The sequence below is a fragment of the Notothenia rossii genome, assembly GCF_949606895.1.
Source record: "Notothenia rossii genome assembly, chromosome: 12".
Lineage (NCBI taxonomy): Eukaryota > Metazoa > Chordata > Actinopteri > Perciformes > Nototheniidae > Notothenia > Notothenia rossii.
This window is the reverse complement of record NC_136911.1, coordinates 15,251,010-15,272,020: the sequence shown is the minus strand read 5'-3', so window position 1 is coordinate 15,272,020 and position 21,011 is coordinate 15,251,010. Positions and strand designations below refer to the sequence as shown.

At 38.7% G+C, this 21,011-nt stretch overlaps 1 protein-coding gene across 4 annotated transcripts in view; it reads right to left on the bottom strand.

The window, feature by feature from the left end:
• Window positions 1-21,011, bottom strand: part of cdh7a (cadherin 7a) — a 104,113-nt gene that overhangs the window by 70,635 nt on the left and 12,467 nt on the right. For all 4 annotated transcript variants that reach the window (XM_079661886.1, XM_079661889.1, XM_079661887.1 and 1 more), the window contains exon 2: window positions 19,872-20,456. In XM_079661886.1, the coding sequence (XP_079518012.1) occupies window positions 19,872-20,108 (237 nt within the window). In that variant the 5' untranslated portion in view covers window positions 20,109-20,456. The remainder of the gene's footprint in view (window positions 1-19,871; window positions 20,457-21,011) is intronic.

Sequence of the window (21,011 nt, the reverse complement as noted above, 5' to 3'; positions counted from 1 at the left end):
AGTGCGCCCCGCCAATTTGTTTCTATGTGTCAGCACAAGAAAGGCTCTTGAGGCCTAGTACCAGAGCCGGTTCTAGACAATTTGCTGCCCTAGGTGAGATTTTAGGCGACATTTTATGTGTAAAGATAAATGAAAAATCTCTACAAAAGACAAATACACTGCAAAAAAAGAAACTTATTGACATGGGTAATAGACGTCAAAATGGCTTCAAATGTATTCAGTATTGTATGAACATGTTTGAATTGGGAGGTGGACGTGATATCCTCTAGGGGGGTCCGGGGGTATGTTCCCCCGGGAAGATTTTTTTTTAAAGATTTTACAGTAAAATGCTTCAATCTGGTGCACTTTGAGCACACAATTACTAGAGACCTGATCAAGGGGGTACAACTCTAAAACGCCCATATGAAAAAGATTGGTTTACATTTTAATAATCAAATAAGTATCTGAACATAACCAATAACCTACCATAGCCAATAACAAATAAATGTAGCTTATTTTATTTTTGTTGTTCATTCATATCTTATTTTACCTAGTTAACCTAGCGCCCACCGTACAGGGCAAATTAAACGTGTAACCGGGGTGAAAAGGGTGTTACATTTACTTAATTATGAATGTTGTTACATCAAGGCCGAACATTTGGATGAGCGGCAACGGTCAAAAATGTTTTTTGCCTCCCAGAGCTACCAGCGCAGTGCCCCCCAGATCTGGCGCCATAGGCGACCGCCTGTGTCGCCTATGCCAGTAACACAAAAATACCACAAATCTACATAACAAACAATCAAAAATGAAAAAGGTAGGGCCGGGACTCGATTAAAAAAATTAATCTAATTAATTACAGGCTTTGTAATTAATTAATCGCATTTTTAATCACATATAAATATTTGACCTGAGAACAGTGAGAAGCAATTTTTTTCACATGGATTTTAGTATACCATTGAATAATGACTGAATACATAAGCTTAAGCAACAAAACATTGTTTATTCTTTTCAAGGGTGTACTTAACCAAGACCAACAGAAAAGTGCAATTTTTGCCATAAAGTGTAGCAATAGCATATTTAGGAATATAGTACATTTCAGATATTCAGGTAGCCTATAGGTAGGTAGACCTTCTGTAAACTATAACACTTTGTTTTTTAAGTATAACACAATACTTTCAAGTACATTCAGAACATTGGAAACCCTGACTATTAGAAAACATCTCTCTGTTGCTTCAGAGGCCATAACAGACTTTGTTGATTTACCAACAGTTGATTTAAAAAATCTAATCAATTTCAGTCCAACTCTCTCAATAACCTTGGCCAAAACAATAAACAGTTCAACATAAAGTGCCAGTTGCACCAACAACATAATAAATAGTTCAACATAAAGTGTACTGTACCATTTAAAATAAAATAAAAAAGTGCCAGTGATTGACCTCAATCCCTCCTATTCTTCCAATATCCTGATGAAAAATAAAATCTCTCTGTTGCATAGGCCACTGTTTGATCAACGCGAATTGGGTGTGGGTCCTTGTATTCCGAGTTGGGCTAACGTCCACGCTAGCTTCCACGCTAGCTGCTATAGGTTTTGCATTGAGGTGATACTTGAGGCTTGATGTGCTGCGGTGATATGCAAATTCCTTTTTGCATAATTTGCAAACAACCGTGCTCTTATCGATGCTTCCATCCGTCAGTTTTTTAAAACAAAATGTCCCATCCACGGGGCCAACCAAAGCGGTCTCATCAGCTTGTTCGTTCATGTTTGACTATTGTTCACTGTGGTTTGTTGTTGTTTGAAGTCATGAACGTTAGTTGGTGCTCCAGTATAATCGGTACCCCTGAAACTCATCCAGTGAGAAACGTTCCGCGGTGCAAAAATAAGTCCGATTAAAATGCGTTAATTTTTTGAACGCGTTAATTTTTGTGTAATTAATTAATCTTAATTAACGCGTTAAAGTCCCGGCCCTAGAAAAAGGGTCACCACTTATTATTTTAAGAAAAAAAAAAAAGTAAAACAATTTTTTTTTTTTTTGGGTACCTGGCTGACGCCCCCTAGCAGCGGCGCTCATATTTCAGCAGCGGCGCTGCGCCGCCACTATTTGTATATAGGGGAAACACTGGGGTAAGAAAGCTGAAAGAAACCCAGCAAAAATATGTCTCAAGACATAATTATTGAAATGAATGTCAGTTTTATCAACATTATTGAAGTACCTATTTGATTTCTACGGTAGATGCTGACAAAAGCATATTGCATGTATCGTTCTTATTCCTTTAAAAAACCTCCTATTTAACATATTAACCATTGGCTAAACATGTGTTTTATAAGGTAAAAGTGATCTTAACCTTTGACCTCAATATCTAGTTTGTCTCATGTTGTCCCTGAGTCAAAATAGATGTTTGAGCCCAATCGAAAGAGATTTTCTGCAGGCATTTTTTAGATATAATGTGCAAGTGCCTTCACATTTCAGCGCCAAATTCAAATCAATTCATCCTTGGTTCCAGAAACCAATTAAGAAAAAATGTCCTTGCAGTGGAAGTATAATGAAAAGGAGAAGTTTGTTTGGGGGGCTTAGAGCTTATATATCACAAAATGGCAAAACTACATGCAAGAAGAAAAATAAGCTGCCAGGGACGAGTGCAGGACAAACTTTATGGAACAGTTTAGGAGGCCACAGTGGGCTATAAATATCACTTGACTGTTCTGAACCTGTGGACCCAGGCTCACCGTTCACACTCAAACTCTGGCTCATCCAATGCTACAGTCCACTAAAACCACTAAAACTCTGCTTCTATAAAATCCATATTGATTATAGCCCTCGGCGAATTGGCATTTTTAAGATTAATTTATCAGAATTCAACACATTTTATATCAACATTACGATTTCCTACTGAACAGTAAAAGTCTATCTGCTGCACATTTCGATAAAAAGCGTGTGCTTTCAAATTTGCTAGGATAAAACATTTAGTTTAATTTAAGTTAAATAAGGCAATTAAAAAAGTGGACCAGGGTTCAGTCATTTTAGAGGATTCATGATCCAGACATTGTACACGTTTATGTGGAAATAAGGGTGGCTGTGAGATAAACAGAGTATGTGTATAATGATGAAATAAATACAAAATGTGAGACAAAACTAGAGAAAATTTGAAATATAAAGGTTAACAGTGCTTTGAATGTAGTTTTCTAATGACTTTCTAAGAAAACACATGTTTCTTTCTGTATGAGAAATCATTTTGTAAGACATGCGTTATTGTGCAGCAAGGAGGAAAAAGTGACTCACAAAAGATGTTCAGCAGTCAAAGGATGAACACAGCAGCTCGATGAAAACCTCAAACTGCTGTGTTATTATTGTATCATATTGTGTCTGCTGTGTAAAGTACAACCTTGTGATTAGTCTGCTCATAAAAAAAAAGCAATGTGCTTTGTACGCGTTTATAAGGTTAACACGTTTTTCAACTTTAGAAAGAGCTCCTCTTCGCCAACAGAAAAGACAGGCCGTTCCAAAGTGGCTGCGATCCATCCGTCTCGCAGCCGCTCCCCATTGGCTGGGGTCTGAAAAAGGAGCTGGCAGTGTGTTAAAACGCCTTGAAACTGGCCAAAATTAGGAGTGTGTTTCGACTGTGTATATAGTCGATAAAAAACAAGGATATAAATTATATGTCTAACTATATGTGCTATGTGTGAAATGCATTTGATTTGCTCAATTTAAGTATTCAGTTTAATTTATTGAAACTGGTTATTAAAACTGCCAATATGTTGTTAATCTAACAAATATTGAATTTTTCCATTGCATTTGGGTGGTGTCTTGTTGTGCAAATAATTATTGTAAAGAACCCAAAAGATCATATTAATAATGTTGGACGGTTTAACTGACTAGGGTAGAATTACAATTATTTTTCTGGACTTTATTGGGATGGAGATGAAAAAGATTGGATGAGAGGTCTAATATGGAAAATGTTGTCAATCATTTCAAATGGCTTGCCTGCTTAAGTGCAGCTTACATAAATGCTTAATAGGACACAGTTAACCAATATTCCACTGCCAAACAGCTGGAGTAAATGTAAAATAAATCAAATGTGTTCACATGCCTTAAAAAACTATCTTTGCCTCAAAGAAAACTGATAAAAGGTTATTCATAAGTTATAATTTATTTCTCTACCCCCCACATTCTTTGGTGATTTTGAAGCACTTTCATGATATTCATATATTTGTTTTAATGCTTAGGGAAGCATAATTGCCCATGTTTGTTCACTCCAGTTTTTCACACGCACTCAAGCTCTCTACAGCAAACAGCTTCCGCTGATGTTTGACACATTATTATGATTAAAAACCTGTTCAGTGAAGAGTACTCGTGGCTCCAAGCACTCAGAGGTGACCCCTCTGATGACAGTGACATCAATAATCTCTTCTCGGGCGCTATTCACCTACAATACGCAAATGAAGATGACCGACAAGGACAACGAACAATCCAAATATTGAAGATGTGGATCAGGAGAATGATAACCACCTCATTATTGCTCATAAATCACACAATAACAAGAACTGGAGACTGAAATGACTTAACCATTTATGACTCTAACGCTCTGATTCTAAGGGTGTGGGACATTGGCAACTCCCATCACTTCCTGTCAAATGTGTACTCTAACAAAGCTGCACTTTGTAACAGGAGGTTCTCAAAGTTTTGAAGAGTGGGACATGAAGTTAAAGGGCAGGCCTCCTCAGTGTTGGGAATAAATACTGTCGTCACCAGTGGGAAATGCTCCATTTGTTTAATGTGCCATTTCAGAAGTGGAACCCTTGTAATCGTAGACATGGCAACCTCACCGTGCATACCACCCCTCTGGAATTTGATCAGAGCTAAAACTGTTTACCAATGTTTGGAGTCTGACATTTATTGAAAGTGGCCTTTAGTAAAAGTCATAGCTAAAGCGTGAAGAGGTTTCCTGATGAGCTTGTAAAGCTGCTCTGTCTTCCCAGCCAATAAGAGAGAAATGTGTGTTTTAATAAGCAATATATCAGTCGGTCGCATCAGCTGAGGAACAGGTGGCCTCAGAGGGCTCCACCCAAAACACAGGTGGAAAAACAATGGTGGTGCAAATTCAGAATAAAATAAAATGTCATTATGGCTTGAATTCCCAAGACGTCTTCGATCCATGAAAAGATATCTGAGCTACTATTGGGTTGATTGCCACTAAAACTACTTGTAATCATATAGACATCATCATAATGATATTGCTTTGAAATTTGGTACGGCCATTCGTGTTCCACTGAGGATACATTATTATAACTTTGATCACTTTTCATCAGGCCAAAATGTGAGTTTGTCACTTGTATTCAAGAAGGGGACATATACTTATTTATATAAATAGTTATCCACGCAATAAACCGTATTTAATGTTGTCTTAATTGACATTATTTGATTTAATATTCTGTTCTTGCACATATCATATTCTATTTACATGTATATAGACTTTTTGCACTACTTTTTATTTTGTATTTTTGTATTTTATTATATTGCATTGTTGGAGGAGCTCAGGTCATAAGATTTTCAATGCCCTTTCTACACTGTAGCTTTGAGCATATGACAATAGAACATTTGAATCTTGAATGTCCAAATGCTTTCGCAAGATCTGATATATACAGTATATACACAACTGGGACCTACCAATATGGACACTATGGAATGTTTCCCATCACTCCCCTTCACCCCATAATACCAGGGCATTAGTACAGCCAGGTAGCTTGGCTATTGTCACCTCATGCATCATGCTGTCCGCTGGAATGGATAATATGGAGCTGAACCTAAACATTAACCCCATTACGTTGGGAGGACACACTGAGCAGAGTGGTCACCCTGGACGTTTGAGCCCTATGTTTCCTGTTCTGGTATTATGGGCTTCTGTGTTTCCTTCTATTCTTCACATGACATTTGGGAGTTTCGGTTGTCAAGAACAAGTCATCTTTGATATTGTCTGCTGCTTGTGGGAAACCAATGTGTTATTCCGGTTGTCGTGTCACTGCCTTAAGTAACCCAGACAGCGCAAGAGTGAGCATGACATCCCAGCTGTATGAGCCACCGACTGCTGGTAAGACCCCGAGGCCAACAGATAAAGAGTCAGCAAAAGTTTGGCCAACAAGAAGATCTCATGAGTCCTTGTGGTTCGTGATTCTGAAGCAGACAAGAACTGCATGAATCACCAACATCCAAAAATAACGGTTTAAAATGTGAGTATGAAAGTGAGTTCAGATGGATTTTGCGTCATTAAAGTGAAATAAAAGCATTTGCAAATTGTAAGAACTATGTACTGTAATTGGGTATATAAAAACTACAATCAAACTTCTAAAACTCCTGAACATAGAAAGGAATAGGCGTCAAAATGCAGTATTGGTCTTGCTACATTTATCACAAAGGCATAAACAATTGCTAGTGCAAAGCTATTTTTAAATGACTTAAGTAGTCATTAAATCTTCCGTTATGTTGGTATTTATTTACATCACTTAACTTCAATATGTCTTTTCAATCACAAACTTGATTGAAGGAGTCACTCGTGATCTTTCTTGGGATAGATATAGCTCAACCACATAAGTCATGCACAACTGATGTCGGAAAATATATCAGGGACATAAATAGTAAGTAATGAACACCATACGGCTGAATTCCACATACTATACCTTAGTAAATTAGATGCAATTAGTCTGTAATGAACATGTATAATAAGCTTGTTTGTCACGTATATAATTCAGTTCCATCAGCAACCGTGTTTGCACTTCAACATCCATAATACACTCAAATACAGACCTATGTGCGAGATGATTAAAGTTAAAGATGTCATAATAATCAAATAAAAAGCATCTGCTCTACAAGTGCGGTCAAAACTCGTTTTCTTTCCATTTGACGCACCTTGTCTTCTTCTAGTTAACTAAATGCTTTTCTATACATACCCAGATAACACACAGACAGATAGACACCATAGAAGCTGCAGGATTCTGTGTGTAAACACATCTCTTTAGTTATTTGAGAGTTCAAGTGTTTTCAACTCAAAGTGTCTTGTAGAGGAATTCTGAGCCATATAATAATTGTACACCTGTGTAAAGGTCCCCTGACATTAATGCTTTTGATGAGGAATCTGTGAATAAAAGCTACAGTAGGCTTGTAAAAAATCTTACAGTGGTATTCTTTTATCCAATCATTTCTCTGTTAATACCTGTGGATTCTAAACTTTCAAGAATATCACAGATTCACAAACCTTCTAGGTGAGAATAAAGAATTTAATTCACATGAAATAATGAAAGTTTGTGTTAAGCATGTGTTTTACAAACCATATTTAAATAGTGTCAGTATGCATGAAGACACCACCATTGTTTTTAAAACGACCTGTGCTTATCTGCATGTGCCCAGTGCAATCAATGTGTCAAACGAAAATGTAAATGCTAATTATGTTAAGCTGCACACAGCCTCAAATGATGATCTTTAATTGAATGGATGCCAGGTAAAGTAGAAGTGATCATCTACAGCAAAATAAAATGGATATAAATGACCCACTGAAGCATTTATCCATCTGCATTACAGTCCACAGCTAATTAGAATGAAAGCCTATATATAGCTAGCAGTCAACAACAGCTGATGCATGTCCACACTATTCCATATCAGTGTGTTGATGCCAGTCTCTTTAAATAAGACTGCACTGCATCACACTGTGCTATCTTTCTTCACTGTTAGATGTGTGAGAAATGCTGAAAATCAATTAGTCTTTTCCACCGTTTAGAAATAAAGCACACAGCTACAGTTGATAATATAAAGAATGTCACTTTTGTTCTTTCATTTTACAGACCTTTATATTTGCCGGCTGAAGGGCTTTGTGTGCTTTAATTGGATGTTTCTTTCGGAAAGAAAATGTTGCAGGAACAATAAAAAAGGAGAATGACAGATATACATTCAATTCAAACAAATAACTTCATTTTCCATCAGACTAATTGAATAAAAAATCTCAGACATTTATAAAAACATAATCCAAGGTTAGTCTTCAAACGTCTTGTTTTGAAAAACAAAATATATTGCAGTTTACAATTATGGAAAAATGCGTTACATTTTCAATAATTTTAAATGAAAATGACTTTATAAAACTATACTTTCAAGTTAAGGGTTGATATTTAAACCAGTGCGCCAAACTCTGAGATTGTACCTATACTATTTCTTTACACTTTAGTTTGGTAACTCCATCTTAGAACGTTGAAGCAATATAATATTGTAAAACTGCCTGAATTGCACGTTTCCTCAAATAACTAACAAGGACGTTAATTTAGTTTATAAAAAGTGGTCCTGATATGAGGATTTTTTAGTGAAGCCTTTGTTGATATGTTAGGTTGGCCAGCATTCTTTTAGTTGCCGGGTTTTGAAAATAAAAAGTGAAATCACGCAACAAATACAGAAATTGTGCTAATTTGTCAATCTTAAAATCCTGAGATTTGAAGGATTTAAATAGTATAGAGAAATTAACAATTTACAACTGACTAAATCCAAGGTAGCTAATGGAAACCCAACCATGTAATGTGACCTTCTTCACGTAGTCATCACTTGACCTACACTTTCAGAAAAGCAACCTTTTCCCAGCTTTCTATTTCCCTTGTATGCTCTGTGAAGGACCATCTTTCCATAACCAACAAACATGTCCAACACCCACACTGGCATTGCAGTATAGAACCAATCCTGAGCCCTGTGACTCAAGACTTCCTTTCATACTTCGGGGAAGGAATGAAAAAGCCTACCTGGATTATACAATGTGATCGAAGAGGATGTGTTGGTGAGAAAGAAAGAAAACACGAGGATAATACCATATCTTTTATACTACCGGCAGTGCTGCTACGATCCAAAGGGATTATAAACAACTCAAACAAGCAGTACTACTTCAAACAATAAAATACCTTATTAAACCCCAACATGAGAGGGCCTTTGGGAAGGAAGACTTTTGATGTGTACACAATCCCTCCAGTGTTGAATATATTTAGTCTTGAATCACAAAGAAAAGAGAAAATCATTCTCCTGACGCCATTCTTCATTGTGAGGGATATCAAAAGCCAAATTCAATAAGAACTTTAGACCACAGCCCACTCCATCTCTGAATCATATTTGCATGGCCTTAGCCCCCTGGCATCATTTAACACTGTCAGACTATGAACTCATCTCCTCCATAGTAAATGAATGGGCTCGGTTCCAAGAACAGGCTATCTTCACAGAAATCCTTCAAACTTCTCTGGAGCCACTACATTGAACTGGATTCAAGCTGTGTTGAATTGATATCTACTGGAAGGACATAAATGGAATGAAATGTAGTCTAAATGGAGGGGAGATAAGTTGTCTTGCACCTTTAGTACACATTCTATGTATATAGGCCCTGACCTATCACCAGCTTAAATGTCCTTTTGGTTGTAAGTAGAGGAGGCTTTGTAAGAAAACAAATAACTTTTAGAGTAATTTGTATGTACAAATTCCTTTTATCGTGTAAAAAAGAAAGGAAAATGAGAAGCACAAACAGCATGCCAAATGAAAGATAAATACAAAAATCTTGAGGCCAGTATGAAAGAACAGATAATCAGCACTACCAAAGATCCACCTATCCCTGTTTTCCCTGAAATTGAATGAAAGCTTTGGGGTAAGAGAATGAAAAGAGAATTGATCCACACACCAGCTCTTTCCAATACAGTTGCTTTGATCAGGAATTTCATGAATCAACCCTCGGGGCACTGAAGTTCTGATCCTGAGTCATGTGGGGTAAGCATTAGGGGGGGGGGGGGGGGGGCTAATTTTGTTCATTGAAGCATTCAAAATCTAAATGTAAAGCTGTTGCTTGTACCTCAGATGAAGGGAGGCACATTGCATTCTATGAACTATTGGTTTCAAATACGTTGAAATGTAGTTCAAATCCATACTTCCTTAGCTTGAACTGTGATAACTAGCCTCTTCATAAGGTCAACATTTCAATGTGCCAATATTTTAAATTACAACCAAATATCTTATCTATGAAAAACATGTGAATGCAGTGTGAATGCATAAACAATGCATTGTGACAGTTTGAGATTAGTAGGACCATACCTGGTGGGGGTTAGGCCTGCATTGTGATTGGATATCTTAAAAGTTGGCTTCTCCTAACCTGGGATGTGGAATGTCAGCTGAGCATAATCAGGACGTATAGAGAGCTTATCCACACCTGTAGTAAATGCAGGACTTGGGGATTTGGCCTGTATGTTATTATCCAGATAAAGATCATATGTCAATATCAGGTGTTAAAGGCGCCTTATGCAATGGAGGGAATATATTTGTACCGAAAAAACACCATCCAATCTGCCAAGGTGAAAAATCAGTTGTCCTGTACCACAGCATTGATAGTTGAGGCAGGAGATGGAATTCAAATATTTACATTCTGTGATCAAATTGTCATCTATGTGCAAATAAATTAAAAATAAACCAGTGAATTCAACACGTGCATATCAAAGATAGAAATTGTAATAACCAAGAGCCCTACTTCTTCTCTGAGGCTATTGAACGGACGAAAACAAAGTGTGCATTATCTCTGTTGTCCTGCTGCCAAGCATAGTTTTTTATACAATGAAGCGGTGACAGCATCTTGGGCTTCTACCAACACGGCCGGCAAATGATAAAATACACCTCCATGGGCAAAAGGTACAGAGGCACCATAGTGAATCACCGACATTAGCCCGATGACTGGCTCATACAATACCTTAATAGCCTCGTGTTACTATGCACCGATTCTCTCTCCACAGAGCAATGAGCCACATCGTATTGCTATTCAACTCACAAAGCATGAAGCAAATAAAAAAATAAAAGAGTTGACCACATTATTAAAGGCTTGCAAGCTATGACCTGACTTGCGATACATCTTTTTTAGCTGCCACCATTTTGTTAACGATGCCCTGTGTGATGTGCAGTTTACATATGTAAACAGAAGAGCCCTGATATGGAAATTTCAACACGACTCAAAGTGAAGTTTGTGCGTGATTTCCATGCTTTCAGAGCCAATGCCAAGTAAGGGAGTAGTAGTAAAAAAAGGCTATTATAAGAGATTTCCCAGTACATGTAGGTCATTTCTATTCCCTGTGGAAATATAGGCTTTTTTAGGATTAGGCGCTATGATTCATTATGACTGAATTTAATTACAGCAAGAGGTGGGCAATGCACGCCTGGTTTTAACATATATCCATGGGATGGTAAATGTCTAGAGGAGAGCGTGAGGGGGTTGGGTTGTGTAAAGTGTGCGTTTGCTTGTGTGTGTGTCTTTGTGTGGGAATGTGGTAGGAGAGGAAGCTTCAGGTTATAGCAGAGCTCACACACACACACACACACACACACACACACACACACACACACACACACACACACACACACACACACACACACACACACACACACACACACACACACACACACACACACACACACACACACACACACACACACACACACACACACACACACACACACACACACACACACACACACACACACACACACACACACACACAGATTACTGAGAGTAATCAAATTCAGGTGAGAGAGCAAATGTATTTCTAGTCCTTCTAGCATTAAAAAAACAAAACAGCCTTACCGTACGTTAGAATTAACCGTAAGTGCATTATTGTAAACACAAAGTGCATGCAAATGACTATGAAGACGGTATACCATTAATATAAATCATGCAAACGACCACTTTGTAATAGCAATTCATTATGGTCAGCGGAAGATGAGGTGTCTGTTGTACACTCAAAAGCGCTGTCAAATGGGCTGCAGTAACTCAAACCTATATCAATCATATAATTGAACCTTGTTACAATATGTTTAGCCCTTTTAATGGCATGACAACATGGGATGGGCCTCCACTTTGGTCCAGACTGAATTATGTTTTGCTATTGAAGGGATTACCCAGATGTTTTGTATGGACATTCAAGAAAAAACTCAAATTTGACCGCACCTACTGGAAAATAATAATCTGTTTTCAGGCACTGACACAGAGAGAACTCGTACATCTTTGGACCCTGCGTCTTACATCTTGGATGAGAAAGGAAATGGACTGAGATGCAACAAGGCAGAGAGGTTTCATGGCATCCTTAACAGTTATAGATAGTATATGTTTACTACATTTCAAGCTGTTTAAAAAAACATTAAAAAAATATCAACTTTACATTTGAAAGAAGGCTTTATTTAGGTTTGATTCATACATATTCATGTTTGAAAATGTGCTATTTCAAAGATTTGTGAAAAAGAGGCTAACTGATATTAAAATTATTTTATAATGATGTCTTGGTTTCAGAAGAGTGGGAATACATTTAACAACACAAAATGATTGGAAGCCTAAATTTGTATTTTTAAAACAGAATTTGAGCAGAATTTTACAATCCATAGTTTCAGTATGGGTCTAATTGGAAGTCATATTTCACTTTGTAAAGTGTTAAAGGTGGACTTTTTCAAAAGTTATTCTCTACTGGTTGTTATTTTACCACTTCTGAAGACTTGCTCGCCTTTCATTGCATTATCTTGTCTGAATGTGTTATAATTGACTGAGGATTGAGGATGGAGTTTACTGGGGTGTTTATTGGGTGGGGTGATAATAACATAAAGCTCAGTCTTTCTTTTCTTCCTAATCACAAATATCATAGAATGTATAGTATATGTGACCAAATCCTAATTTCAGCCTAGATTTACTTACTTTCTTTCCACGCATGAGACATAATACCTCTGGTTTGGAATAATTGGTGATGGGTTTCTTTAATGGTGCTCTCCAACATAGGGTTACAACTCCCAAAAACCCAGATAAGGTTATACTAAAACTAGAAATTGGGTTTCACCTTCACAAATCTACCTCTTTTAATCCAATTAGTGTTCCTTCTGTTAACATGAAAAAGGAAACCAGGTTTCTCACTTAGATAAATGCTTCTGAAATTAGACTAAGGCTGAAAGTGGGGAATAATCAGATTACCATGAAGCACAAATGTTTGTTAAGTTCAAAGTAGATCCAAAGACTTTAAACGGGGGGTCTCATAAGCCGTAGAGGGTGATACAGTATATATAAATCTCAAAAATAAAATGGGTAATTCTGTAATGGTATATGTGGTAAAAAATGGAAAAGAGGAAACTCAATATCTCCAAAAATGTACTTTAAGGTTTTTTAATACAGAATCTGGAGCATGGGGATTTCTCTGATCCAGTAGCCATTACTCCACTATAACCTTACATGGTAAATAGTTGTTTGCTAGTGTATCAATTCTCAGAATATCAAATTAAGAACCATTAAGAAAACATTTGTAATGTCTCAATCTCATGTCTAATGGTGTATCAGACTGTATGAAAAACCAATTTCAGAGATCAAACTGCTATCATTTCATACTGATATTACGTGGAATGTAATTAGTCAATGCATCAAAAAAGAGAAGTGTGATATCTTTGAGGAGCAGAAGTCAAGTAGCAAACAGACGTCTGACCAAGATTTCTCGCTTACTGTACGTCTCTCACGTCACGTCAATTAACTGAATACAATATTCACTAAAGGTAAGTGGTCTTCTCACCTCTTCTTTACACCACGTCTACGAGGAACAACCGTCAGACATTTAACAGACTGCTTTGCTAAACATGAACTGCTGTTGAGCCCGGCACGATTACATTATTCATCGAAATGGAGAACGTTTGATACGACCATTACGCCAAACATTGTAGTCTCCAAGCCACTCGTTATCAATTTTGTAGAGGGGAAAAAAAGAGATAGGAAACATCTTCACTTTTGTGTGCATTCATAGTACATCTATACTCTCAGCACAGGTGGAGGACCTCCCTTGAATTATTCACGATCAGACCTGTTGGGGATGTGAGAAATTCAATACCTCAGCACTTCAGGAAATATCCGCAGCGCCATGATAAAAGAGGCACATAAAATAAGATTCAGACAAAAAAAAAAACATACAATCTATCTCACAACTCCCGTTCTCCCACAATAGACCTTAATATTTAATTAGCTTACAGTATTACAGGCTCCAAGAAAGAGGATTCAAATGTCACAATGATGTACCTTTGTTTCTATCAAGCCATAAACGGACCACCGTAAATTTTAAGAGCTGAAGCCGAGAGGTGAGACAAGGGGAGAGTCAGTAAATCCTGAGCTCTAAATAACAACTTTAGTTTGCCGAAAAAGACAAACTGCTTCTGTGATAAGTGCAAACACATCAAAGTAAATCAATGTACAAAGTCCACACTTTTAAAAAACGAACATCTGGGTTATTTCTCTTTCACCTACTTGGACAGGTGTTTTTGGTCAACACGGTGTGGACAAAGTAGGAAGAATTCTGGGATGTAGTTCTTCTCATGCCCTGAGAAGAACACATTTGACAGATTTGTCACATTTAGAATGTGTTTGCAGAAAGGATTCTGAGTTAATGGCTGGAAGCAGCTGCAGACCTGCAATCTAAAAAGGTCTGTTTTTCTGCGATAACGCCCTATTCACCCTGTCTCAGGATGGCGGAAAGGTGTACAAATTGTGAGTAATTGACATCTCTCGTTCTCCTGTTAGTATTGCTATGTGTTAGGGCGGGTATGCTCTCACCATTATAATCCTTCCTTTTCTCTTTAGGGACATCATGCAATTCCGAAGGCTTCACCAAATGTCTGGAGGTTAAACACAACTTCATGACATCGAACAAAATATAAACAGCATTTAAGCAACCTGCACCATTGTCACTCAAGTCAGAAATGTGTTCAATTCTTTTTTTGTGTGTCTTGATTTTTGTCATATTTAAAAACGATTTGGTATAAAAGGACAGAGATTTAAGAACTATCTGATTTGCTAGAACAATATTTACCAAATGTCAATTATACTGTTACTTTTGGTTAGCCCCACACAATTATTGTATCTCTACAAAAGATTCAGCCTTTACAACCAAACCTTTCAAAAGTAGACAATAAGTGCGATAAATGCAACATTTCCTATTGTTTCCTTATTTTTCTCTAGAATCGTGAAATGGTACAGGTAATTTAGAAAAACAAGTTTAACAGCTGAGGTTTAACGATGAATTCAACAATTTGGAAAACAAAGCTTTTTCTTTCAGGTAACTTTCTAGTTTCCTAGCAACTGCTCATAGCCAAGAAAGTCTGGAACGTAACGATCCGCAAAACAGCCAATTGTCATTTTCGATTATTTAGTTTATGGAGTAAGCAATCTAAATATGAAGTGTTAATTAGTGAGCTTTGAGGAGCTGGCTCTTTCAGGCTAGCTGTTAAGCTAAGCTAACTCTGCTGGCTTTAGCATCATAGACCGCCATGAGAGTGGAATTGATTTTTATGTGAATCCACATTGGAAAGCAAATAATGGTATTTTGTAAAACGTGATTTATTTTGCTTTTCGCTTTCGAGGCAGTGTCAAAGTCTCGTTTTGGTTAAGGTCAGGTTAATGTTAAAATAATATGGTTATTTGCACACTAAAATATGTGGTGTCAACTTGGTGAACCCATAAATGTGTGCCAAAATATTAAAAAAGACTGAAACTGAGCTGCCATTTCTATAACACACTATACTCCTTTGCCATTGTTAATTGGATGCATAAGGGTATTTCAGTTGCAGCTGGCAATTCATCATTTACAGGTTATTGCATGTTTGAGTTTTGAATCAGTCCACAGCGTTGACCTTGCCCTGACCTTGTTACTGGACAAAAAATGCCCTGATGTTGACTTCCAGTCGTGGCCCTATATGTGAGAGGGAAGGAGTAAACAATGTCCTCTCCCCTACCCCGCTGATAACTACCCTCTAGTCTGGTTTACACTGCCGTTTTTCATCCTCTTTGATTCCTTGGCTCAGATTAAGGCTTTCCCCACCATCCCAGAGGCCCCCAGGATGTCTCATGAGCTCCCCCCTCTGTGAGCCCTTGTCCCTGGGTACTGTGTGTATGATGTCTCCCCCCCCCCCCCCCCCTTGTCAGCTTGAATCACCCTCCTCCCCAGCTCAACATGCTGCTCCTGATGTGTTCGCGGCACCAGCGAATGTGACTAGATGCTATTGAGACTAACCTTTCTGCGAGAGCACCCTGCGCCCTCTGATTCTAACCCATTTGACAGTGAGCGTCTAATAGAATGCTAATGAAGTAACGTGTATAGCAACTGCTGCGCTGTCTCCATTGTAATCATCTCTGGGATTATCCCCTGATGATTATTAAACCAAATCACTGTCATGCACAACACGGGGCTCATGCTACCAGGTCAGAAATGACTAATGATGCATGCTCGCAAAAATGCATAATGGTTGTGATCTAACTGTAAAACTTGTTGCAATAGGAACATGAACATTTCCTGTGTCCCATGCGTACGAGACGGGCAATTTCCCTTTCTTCAGTCTCACTTGAAGATCTGACAGCGAGCGAAGAGATTCTTCCATCAGGAGATGTTTTTTTCATTTGAGGCTCTTTTATTGGTATTGGAAGGAGTCCTTCTGTGAGTCTGAGTCTGAATGCAGCCATAATTATAAAGTGAAGTAAATAAGCCCAGCCATTACTCTGATGGTTGGCTGGACTGCCACATTTGAAAACATCTTTATAAATAAAGTGAGATTTAGTATAAGGGCTCTGTGTGTGTGTGTGTGTGTGTGTGTGTGTGTGTGTGTGTGTGTGTGTGTGTGTGTGTGTGTGTGTGTGTGTGTGTGTGTGTGTGTGTGTGTGTGTGTGTGTGTGTGTGTGTGTGTGTGTGTGTGTGTGTGTGTGTGTGTGTGTGTGTGTGTGTGTGCGCTGGCACCTCCCAAGTTGTGAGGCAACACAAACTATAAAAATGATATGTCCTAAAACAAAAGAACAGAACATGTGTTGGAAAATAACACGCCTGCGAACGATGCTTATTCAGCAGAAGCTAGATTGGTACGTGTCAACACTTGCAAATATTTAGTCGCATGAACACCCAATAGAAAATGCTAATCAAATCATGTTTACAAGTAAGTGTTTGCTAAGTGGATGAGTTGCTGCGGCTTGTTTGCTTGTTTCAATATGTGCGTCACCAATTTGCCGCCGTGCAGTTTGTTCCCTAATGTATGTTTCCACCGGCCTGATGTGACTGCAGCTGATTCCAGGCCAGTACACTTACCCCAGGCACAGTGCCAAGGCATAATAGGACATTTGGTTGTGAAATTCCAAATCTGACAGAAAGCATTAAAGCCAAGCAGAGTGCAGATGAAAAGGGAGCAGCCAGGCCAAAGTGATGACTTCTCATTTCCTACCAACTATATCATATTTCCCTTTGCTTGTAGCCAAATAAATGAACTAATTGTGCAGCGAGGGTGCCATTGTTTGGACACAGTTTCTATTGTTTTTCATTTGAGATACACACACATGTGACACAAATCATTACTGTTAATGCAACTCTGGTGCTTTTGCCTATGATCTGTTAAGAGTTTTAAAGCTGACTTCGTAGCTTTGGCTAAATGTGGCAAAAGAAAATCCATTAAGGGCATTCTGTTGACATGGCGGGACCTTCCATGTCGCTTACACTGAGTCACAAGGTCAGGGTGGCCCGCTCTGACTTTTTGAAGCAGCCGCCACCCTTGTGATACCAAAAGAACACACACTATGTGACAACCGTGATCTTGGGGAACAAATAATGTGACAGCTTCTCCAGCTCCCAGGCAGACGGCCCTGCCTGCGGGGAGTAAGTGAATCGGATTTTTCAGATTCCTTAAAGGGTTAGATTGAGCTTGGGCACGAGGTCAGATGAAAACATGTAGCCCAGTCTGTTGTTTTCACACGTGCCACTATAAACACACAAAAACATGAGTCATAACAAATCATAAATGTGCTCCCTTTTAGAAAAAGGAGGGGCAAATGTGTGTATTCACTGGGGATAAGCATATCTCAACACATCTATGAATTAATAATCAGCATGTTCACGTCCCTGGGGATTTAATAACAAGAAAAGCAATCAAACATAAGGTAATGTAAAAGAAAAGAAACACAAGAAATCTACACTGGCCTTTCTTCTTTCGATAGTAAACACAGCGCAAGGACACAACAAACGTTCACAGCAAAATACTCAGTCAGATAGAGTGGATATCTGGGGACACACACATCATACAAGACTGGATTTGAAGATACTTTGGACAAGACACGACCTTTAGCTGAACTGCAGCAATGTCACAAATAAGCTCATTCTGATTTAGGTGCTTTCCTGCAGCATCCCTCTGGCGAGAAAACTCAAAGGGAGAACAACAGGACCGTCAAATGTATCCTAATTCCAGATGGAGACGCTAATCCAGTTCAGAGGCAGCGAGGAAATGGGCTTGTGAGAGCAGACCCTGCAAATACATGCAGATGAGAATGATTATCCTGCAGATGAGCGGAAAGATGAAAACTAATTTAATAATAAGACCAGAAAATTCTCCAAGATAACAGGGATCTGGAGAGCAATCCAAGACCCATCTGGCCTGCTTACACACTGGAGCCATCTTCCAGGCGAGAGCTGTCCACTTAGAGGGTGGTGCTGAAAGCTTTGTGAACACCACACACAGGCAGTTTCAACATATAGAAGGGAATATGTTGTCGATATTATGAACGCGTATCAGTACATTGTATATATTGAGATTATTATCCGTGTATTCTACTTCATTATAGCCACTCAATCTGCTTTATAATTTAACAATAGGTAATCTTACCTTGCCATACCAGTTTTTGTCAGCTATAGTAACTATGTACTTCTGTATTGGAGTGTAACTACTTTTATTTTCTCGATATTCAGAACTTAAGTACATTTGAGATGATTGTAAGTATATTTTTACTTTATTTTATACCTACTTCATACATTTCGGACGGAAATAATGTACTTTTTTCTGTATAACATTTATTTGACATCTGTAATAACAAGTTTTTGAATGTTAAGGTACCTGTGCCTGCATTTGACATGAGTATTTCCACTTTATGATTGGTAATACTTCACCTTGACTACATCCCAAGGGGAATATTGTACTATTTACTCCCAAAAGATAGTGGTGGAATGTAAATATGTATGTTGGGTCAAGTCTTTGATATTTGGATGTACCTATATATGTATTTTCCTTGATTATTTCCATGTTATGCTACCTCAAACTTCTACTCCACAACATCTTACAGTGACATAATGCACTTTTTACTTCCTTAAAAGTGGCAGCTTTGAGTTACTTTGCTGACTTACAATGAACAAAATGACCGGCTTATAAATAACAATAAAATGTTAAAATGGACAACAAATAGCAATTCATACCAGCTCAACACTGAAATGCTGCTTCCATCCATCAGTTTTTACCGGAGGAAGTGAAAATAGCAGTCTTACTGAATCTCAGAAATGCATGATGAGTCACTTAGTCGGTACACCCTCACTTAAACTATGCCATTTGTAAAGTTGGGAAGTTTTAAACCTATATATCTGCCAAAACATGCATTACTTTGATCCATCTGCTTGTACCTTGGCAGAACACCTACAGTACAAAGACACATTTGATATACCTTTTTCCTGGAGACTGATTACAATGCAAATTACCTTGTCACGTCGTACACAGGCCTTTTAACTGAAACTGTGGATTTTTTCGAGTGCATAGTTCAGCCCGGGCAGGAATAAAATACCTTCCTACGCTGCGTTATGTCTTGTCATTTGTTTTACGCTTTATATAGGGCACTGGGATTATGTATAACTCACTGCTGTGCCCCAGTTTCTGCAGGTCATTATGGTAAGAGGTTATTGATATGTGTATTAGTGTACAGACGCACTAAACCTGCTGCCAGATGTGCACAAATAGGATATGTGTGAATCGTAATTTATAAGCAGAGAATTTGTTATTTTTAATATGGATGTAACATGACATTGTAAAGCAGTAATAAGACGGTCAGTAGCTTACCTTGCCAACATAGAGTGGTTCATTTCCTGTGTACTCCTCCAAAACGAAGAACTGGTTCCATACCCAGCTGCGTTTGTGCCTGTGCAGGGCCTCCCAGGGGTCTGGATCAGAGTGTGGGGACTTCTCCAGATCCCCAGAGCTGGGATTCAGCCCCCAGCAGCCCCTCTCCCGCGAGGGAAACAGGAGTGCCAGGAGAGCCAGGGCTCTGCATATGCCCGAGCAACACCACCCCATCATCTGGATCCCCTCCAAAAAGCAGCGACGCCAGAAAAAAAAAAGAGCAAAAAAAAAAAGGGAAAAGAAAACAGACAGTACGGCGGAAATGTCAAAACCCCTCAAGGTTTTATCCACACAGTCCTGACCCTGTGTTTCACCAAAGAGCAAGAGCAGTCAGACCATGAAAAGAGCACATGGGTTGAAAAAGAGTCAAGCTCTGCATGGTGCTGTCTTGCTCTTCTTTTTTCCTGATTGGAGACGAAAAGTGGGGTAATTCCCTCCACTTAGGAGCCAGGGAGTTGACATTAAAGCTGGGTAACAGGGTCAGTGCGACCGGGCAGGCTTCAACACAGGCTGTATAATTGGCACCTATCAGAACAGAGAGAGAGGGAAGGGGGGGGAAAGGGAGAGACAGAGACACAGAGGAGAGAAGAGAGAAAGTACCGTCAGCAAAATTGCCTCTGTGACCGCAGTCACTTTAGGCAGCAAGTAATGTGCTTGCTGATGCAATGATAATGACGTTTTTCACCAATTCTGGAGAGATTGATCAAAAAGGAGTAGACAGTAAATCTTGCACATACAATCAACACAATATCCTTCACCCTCACACCTGGCAAAGATAAATGGGGGGAGGTCAAAATGTTAATAAAGGGAAGATGGAGGAGGAAATGACCCGCAGGGAGATTTCACAGAGAATGAAACAACAGCGGCCGCGTTGAATAACAATCACACGCCATTCAGCTGGCTCCCAATTATCTGGGCTTTACCTCACCAAGGTCATTATTGTGTCACATTTTCTTTGTATAAGAGCGTGGCATAATGGTGGCGGGGCTCGCCACTCAACACTAACAAGCCACATGATCTGTGTGGCGAGCTCTCATCACCGAGATAAAAAATAAATCGGAGCTGTCAGCAGCACGATGG